Raw genomic sequence first — 7,604 nt, forward strand, 5'->3', positions numbered from 1 at the left:
TGAATTAGGTCCGCTAAAGTGATGAATAATTGACAAACTCATTAAATGTACTGTTTAATCGAGAGATTAGAGGTGAAATTACAAGAACGATTTTATGAACTTGGTGCAATATAAAAGGTATGAAACTCAAAAATATTTATGAAATACAAACATCTTTTCTTACTAACAGGGTATACTGAGGACAAAACTTATTACTTTAATATATACTTTTGGACACAGGAGTATAAACAAAAATATAATACGTAATTTTGCTAATTTACTTCCTCTAATGGGTTATTATCCATTTTGTCTTTAGTAGGAGAAAAACCTATGCACTAGTCAAGAACTTAGCTATGTGTTTGCTATCTGTAGCCAACACTAAGAACAATTCTATTTATTGGTACACTATAAAATTGACATTATACATTAGCAAGTATATGTTTTATTATAAAAAGCTGGTTAAAAGTAATAAAATAAGATCCATTTTTAAAAAGGTATAAATACCTGTTTGGAAAGTAACAGTATTTTTTAAACCAAAATAATTGGAGCTTGTCTTCTGCTATCTGTGGGAAGTAATTAGAATTTCTGAACTGGATGAAACAATTATATGTTATACATCCTTTCAGAAATATCAAGGCCTGTTCTCTGTTTTTCTGAGTAATGAGGGTTATACAGTTACTTTCCAATTTAATTGTATCTTGCAAATAATTAACTTGTTTGCTCACCTTAAGAACCTGACATTTTATGATGGTCAAATAAAAAATGTTTAATTATTTTGCTATCTTTTTATCTTCTGGAAGGAGTAGCCATGTTCAGAAATAAAGTCAATATTCTTCAGGACAGACAAATTAACTAATGCAAATTCAACTTCCAAATTGTCAACACTCTGGCTTATTCAATTTATTTGGCATTAAATTGACATAAAGGAGATTTTCCTTTATGTTAGCTTAATAGTGGCTTAAAGAAAAAGTCTGGCAATGTGTTCCAGATCAGCTCTAGAGAGAGTTTATAGCTTTCAGAAGCCTGTGGGATGCTTGCTATGAATGCATATTCCTTGGCCCCATTCTCTGCCCATGGAATCATAATCTTGTGAATACAAAAGTTGCTGAAATTTAACAGGTTGATAGTTCTTTCTGTTTATTTCTGAAAGGAAAATCTGGAGTGTGGTGTTTATTATTCTGGACTGACATTTGTGGGCACAATAGGGAATTCATATCCCAATTTTTTTAAATATAAAAAATATTTTAAAAATATGCTCACATACCAATTTTGGTATTATGTACATTGCAATTTTTTTCTAGTACTCTAAACATCAAAACAGATTACATCCTAACCAACCGAACACAAATTAGCATCAGTATTGTAAGATTTGAAAGATAAAAGACCAAAGAAAAACAACATGAAAAAATAGGGTTAAGTGAAATAAGATAAAAGTAATATTACTACTAACAAATCATGTAATAATTTGAATACACCATAAAGATTTACATACATCATTTCACATCATTTTCATATTATCTGTTTAATGGTCTTGATAACTGGTCTCTCATACTCTCCCTATCCATTTCATAAACAGGAAGGTTGAAATACAAAATATTATAGCTTCATCAAGTTGTATACATTAAATATGTACAGCTTTTTGTATGTTAATCATACCTCAATAAACTAGTTTTAAAAAATTAAGAATAGTACACATGTCATTGTCAGGTAAAAGTGCTGGGTATAACAGAACTTTATGTATCATAGGCAGGTAAAAAAAAATGAAACTTTTCTGGTGAATCAAAACAGAAAAAAATCATTAGGGTTGTAAAAACAGAAAAACCAATCTATTTTTTGAATGATACAATTTAATTACCTTGAAGATGTTTGTATCAAAATATAATAAGCAAGTTTATTCTTCATTGTGGCTCTCTCAGATGTTTGACGGTAAATGGAAGATCGGTCTCCTTTCAAACTTCCTACATGGTTGTGCTAGATAATGGGGAAGCAGGAGGTGACAAATTTGCCCCTCATGACTATCTGGCTCTCTCAGATGTTTGACGGTAAATGGAAGATCGGTCTCCTTTCAGACTTCCTACATGGTTGTGCTAGATAATGGGGAAGCAGGAGGTGACAAATTTGCCCCTCATGATCCAAATAAAGTGGGTCAACAAAATGTGTTTAGATCTTCAACTTGTTTTCTCGAATCATTTAACCGCACAGCGTTCTCCACTGCATGTCAGCTATGGGCTGGAGATGTGAATAAATTGTTCCTATCGCCTTGTGATGCTAACCTGGTAGTGCCTTAAGTTTCAAAACATTACCATATACTCATATTTGTACTGACACCTCTCCTGGTTTATGGCCAAAAATTACATGTGTAGGAAGGAAAATCAATAACTAGAAAAAAAAAAAAACCCTCTAGAAAGAAATCTAAAAAATCCACTTAATGAAGTAAATATATGTAGATAACTTTAACAACAATGACATATTAAACCTGAAATTATAAGACTTAAAAAAACTCATTGCCTTTTTTGCTCAATTGGCTTTTTTCCACCTCATTTTACTAATACACCATTCTAAAGATAGACATAATATTTGATATCATACATAAAATACAGTGATTTCAGTACCCAAGAAAATATAGTCCTATTTTTTCTCCCACACTCTGTTGGAAGTTCTTTAAATGTAAAGGGAAATATTACTTGGCTAAAACCAAAAGCAGCCTGTCATATAAAGCCTGGATCAAGAGGTAGGTTGTTTCTCAGAGAGGAAATAAAAAAATTCCACCACCTCTGTGGTTTCCAAGAGAAAAAAACTAAAGTGATAATAATTCATACATTTCCTAGAAAATTTTAAAAATAACATAATTTGTCCTAAATGTCAGGCCCTGCTTTAAAAAAAAAAGTGAAAGGAAGCAACATAGAGGAAGCATTGTATATTTTTTCAGCAGTGATTGTTCACATAAAGATGTACTCACCAGGAAGCTATAGAAGAATTCATGGACAAAGAGGCCCAGCATGCAAACCAGGACATATGCTACGTGATAGAGAAAGGCCATATCCAGGATGACTGCTCGGTACCCTCGGGTGAACGTGCCGCGATTTCCAACAAAACTCACCAGAAATACTATTTTATTACAAAGCTAAAGGGAGGAAGAGATTAGATGTTACGTCTTATTTATCCTGAAAATCACACAAATAATAGGACATCGACAAAAACTATTATTCACAAAGTCTATGATTTTCTTTCAAGATTTCTCATTTTGTAGTTTTATAGCATTGCTTACAAATCTGCATGTAAACATAAAACCTGCAAAACTTGAATCCTCTGCAGGTTCAGGAAAAGAGAGTATGATTAAGCTATGCAAGCACTACAGATCTGAAGTTAAGTCCTGGCTCTACCATGATGACTGTGTGCCCTAGTTCATGCAACTGTAGGCCTCAATGACTCCTTCTGGAAAACTGGAATAAAAGAATTCTCACCTTATAGAACACTTCAGAAGATTAAATGACATAATGCACATAAAGCACTTAATACATGACTCTTTAAATACTACTTTTATTATATTTTCCATATTAAAAGCAATGTGTAAAATGCTTTATTATGCTGGAAATATAACAGAAAAATATCATTTCAGAAAATATCCAGAGATCTGTCCTTGATTTTTTTCTTTTTTTTATCCTGGACTTTCTCTGCTAAGGATTATTTTAAGCAAGTAAATCATTAAAATTATTTTGCATTTAATTAAGTACCTGGGTTAAAAGAAATATAATGCATGTATATATTTTCTAAGCCCTATGTGTGGTAATTATTCAATAAACATTTTGCAGTGTTTATTATGCCTCTGACCATGTAGAGTACATATATTCAAACTATATTTAATACTGCTTTTTGTGACATAATTTTGGAATGTAGAAATTTTTACTGAGATTCTTTGATAACAATGATCTGTGTAAGGGTTTACAAAAAAAGAAAACAAAAACAGTTATCATAAACTTACTGACATCAGGGGTCTTTGAAAATTTCATGGAATGATTCATATTATCTTTTAATTCTATTTTTCCATGAACTCTCTGAAGTACCCTGGTATTTGGTTCTAGAATCACTTCATTATTTATAACCTAAAGAGCCAATTTTGACTCTTAGTCATCAAGGAAAGAATTACAGATTTCAAGAGTTCAAAGTTTGCTCTCATAAATGTTCCCTGAGTTCCTTAGGTTTTACTGAAATCATATTTGCCTTTAAATACCCAAACATAACATTGGGAAAACAGATTGCTCTTTGCAACATTGTTTCTCTTTTTCTATATATATATAAAAAATACCTCATGGAATGATTTTAACATAAGAAGGAGCATAACACTTTGAGGCAGATGTGAAATTTGAGAGGTTGAAAACCTTCTCCTTCAACTTCCTGAAGTCTAAATCAATACAGATGAAATGAGAAATGGGTTATTTTATTGCATGCCATGAGGAGCCAACCAAATCAACAGCACAGCAACTAAAAAACGGCAAACGTTTCCTAAATTTCCCTCCTGCTGATTAACTATCCTCAGTAATCGATATTATCGCTTCTTTCATTATCTTGTTGTCAGTTTCAATAATGTCCAACAGAAAGTCTTACTTCACTATTTAGTGTTTCAACATTCACAGTTTAGGCTAGTAATAAATGTAACTATAGTAAATGAATGTCTTTATATTTACTGTTCAAGAGCAGGTTTAATATAAGAAGTCGTTATTAACAACCCAGAAAATACATACAAGATGCTGATCTATATGAAGTATTTGACAGTACACCAATAAAAATAATGAAAAATGGCATTTCCGAGCAAAGTAATATTCAGTAGTTTACTCTTTCAATTGTTCTGAGTGGCTATTGCTTAAATTTACCCTATTTACCTTGTTCACCCAGTAGAGTTCATCAATACAATATAGAAATAAGTTCTATGAAAAATAAAATTAAAAATTGGAATCTTAACTTTTCAGAAAGGTAAATGATATGGTTAAGACAAATTATTTATATGCTGTTTTCTGATCTCTAATTCTCTAAACTGAATAAAAATAATAATACAGGAAAACTACTTTTAAGCTCCATACAATGAGGAAAAATAATACATTGCATTCAAATTCTCAAAAAAAGTAAGACATTTCAGTTATCACATAATGCAAAAGCAAGGAAACATTTCTGCCTGAAAGGGTCCCTGCCATTTCCACAGGAAAAATAGAGATTTGCTTTGTTTCCAGGGTGTTTTTTTTAGCCCCCCTTTTTTTGAACCTTGATCTAGAGCTTAATTGATATGTTCCTGTTCTCTTGACCAAATCTCAAAGCAGAGCGGAGTAGCATCCACCTATTTCTGCAGAGATCAGAAACAGGGAAATTGTCCTTTCCTCTTAAAGTGTTCATACTAAGGAGAAACAAGTGCAGGAATAAATGGTTCAAGTGGGAAAGAAGTTGAACTCTGGTTTCTTCTTCACCATGAAATTTACAAATTATTTTTACATAGCATTTGCCATGAAAGCTTGGAATATTTTTGCACTGAATGAACAAGTTGGAAAATGTTTTTCTTTTTTTTTTCCCCGCATGTCATGTGTTAGTTGATGTCGTCTAACCAGTCCTCCATTTGTCAATACCATTATTAGGCAATCACTGTTTCTATGGCAAGGGTCCATGTGGGCAACAACAGATGGAAAGTGTGGGCACTGGACAAGATGGCTAAAAGGCCACGCAGTTCAGAGCTGGTGTTGAAAGGACCCTAGAGTCAGCACTCAAATACCAACAACACAAAGGACTATAATCGTCCCATATATTGTTTTTCTTTCTCCACCTATTCTTCAAAGCTGCCAATGGTATATTTTTTGCTGGGAATGGGGTGAATTGCGTGATGGTGGGGAATAAAAAGGGGAGTGGAGAAACAGTATCAATGCAAGCTTTCTGGACAAGTTTTAAAACTGATACACCATCCCAATGATTTACCATTAGGTCTTCTAAAAACAAAAACAAAATTAAAGTTCATTTGTTAATTCATGTACACTGAAGCAAGCTCATTAATTTTAATTAGGTAAATAAATTATACAGTGAAACAATATTTTCATATACGCTTCACAGTTTATTGATATGTCTTTGAGGGTCTTTTAATAGTTCAGTCTAGTGGAAAGACACTGGATTAGAAGTCAGGCCACCCGGGTTCCAGTCTTGACTCTGCCACTAATTGCTTTCCTTGGTAAATCCTATTGGTCTCCACAGGACTTCATATCCCTCATGTCTAAAATGAAATGTGCAGAAGTGAATAATCCTTACGGTACCTCATAGCTCCAGGATTCTATGTGATGTCCCTTAAATTTTAATATTTTATGTGATCACATAAATTTATAGCTGCTATGTCTTTGTCTTCATATTATTCTTTTGGTCTTATTTAGTACTCTGTCCCTGATCAGGAATTCTATCCTCATCTTATATTGTTCTTATGAAAAAACATGACCTATTTTCCAGGAATAAATTGTAGAATGAAAAAAAAAAGACCATCCGTCTTCTTATTTATTAAAAGGTAAAATTGAATTTATGATCTTCAACTATATTACCATGTTTTTATCAACCATGTAAATCAAACTTCTTACTAAAAATGAGATGATTTGATTCAAAAATCTCTCTTTCAGTTGTTTTACATCTAAGTCAGGATATGGTCATTTAAGGTCAGTGTGTAGGGCAAAATTTTCATAGTCAAAATCACCCTGGAAATCTTTTAAATTGCCCACAAAACAGTACAATAAATACAGATGGTATAGACAGTAATATCTCTCACTAAATTTAACACATCCTAGTTTCACCCCAGCACTGGAGCAGTTTTCTGTTTCTGCAACTGAATGTTAGTTAGGAAAATTCAGTGACCATATTTTATGAAAAAATAGTGTGTAAGAGTGAGAGAGAGAGTATAAAAGTTTTGACTCAGAATACATAATTGAATTTGTGTATGTTAAGTAAATATATGGTGGGACACCTTACAGATTAGCAGTGACGTGAGACCTCCCAGAAAACTACCTACACCTAGGTAACTAAGGACATCACACTATTAAACTTGAACACTGTGGCTTAATGTTAGTAGACTAGCTACCTGCTAAACTCCATTTACTTCTCTCTGCAAAACGGTGAGACCAAGTTCTAGCAGAAGAAAACAATTCACATTACAAACAATTGTAAGAAAGACAAATGAGTTATAAATACCATCAAATAAATTATACATTTACGGACACTACTTAAAAAAACATTTAGATAAAAAGTGTTCAGAAGATTTATTAAAAGATCTTTCACTGATATTTACTGCATTATTAGTCATTACAAAAATATTTAAAAATCTAAACAAAAGAAATTAAGGGAGTGGTTAAACAGATTATATAACATCTATATAACTGGAAATATTATAGTTATTAAAATGAGGTTTACAAATAATTTCAAAAGTATGAAAAAATATTAAGTGGTCCTAAATTTATAAAATGTGTACTTGAATTTGTCAGAATAATATATTAATTTCCACCACCAATAACTAAAAATGCAGTGTAGTGGATGGGAAGAAAATGATATTGGGGGCCGGCCTGGTGGCGCACTGGATCCAGTGCGCCGCTTGGGAGCACGGAGGCACTCCCGCCCAG

At 32.5% G+C, this 7,604-nt stretch overlaps 1 protein-coding gene across 1 annotated transcript in view; it reads right to left on the bottom strand.

Annotated features, from left to right (window-relative positions):
- LOC103606918 (inositol 1,4,5-trisphosphate receptor type 2-like) overlaps window positions 1-7,604 on the bottom strand; it is a gene marked incomplete at its 5' end in the record, with an annotated part of 107,941 nt that overhangs the window by 81,305 nt on the left and 19,032 nt on the right. The window contains one exon of the mRNA XM_008591479.1: window positions 2,935-3,103. Coding sequence (XP_008589701.1) covers window positions 2,935-3,103 — 169 coding nt within the window. The remainder of the gene's footprint in view (window positions 1-2,934; window positions 3,104-7,604) is intronic.

This window comes from Galeopterus variegatus, unplaced genomic scaffold, assembly GCF_000696425.1.
Source record: "Galeopterus variegatus unplaced genomic scaffold, G_variegatus-3.0.2 Scaffold6957, whole genome shotgun sequence".
In the NCBI taxonomy this organism is placed as follows: Eukaryota; Metazoa; Chordata; class Mammalia; order Dermoptera; family Cynocephalidae; genus Galeopterus; species Galeopterus variegatus.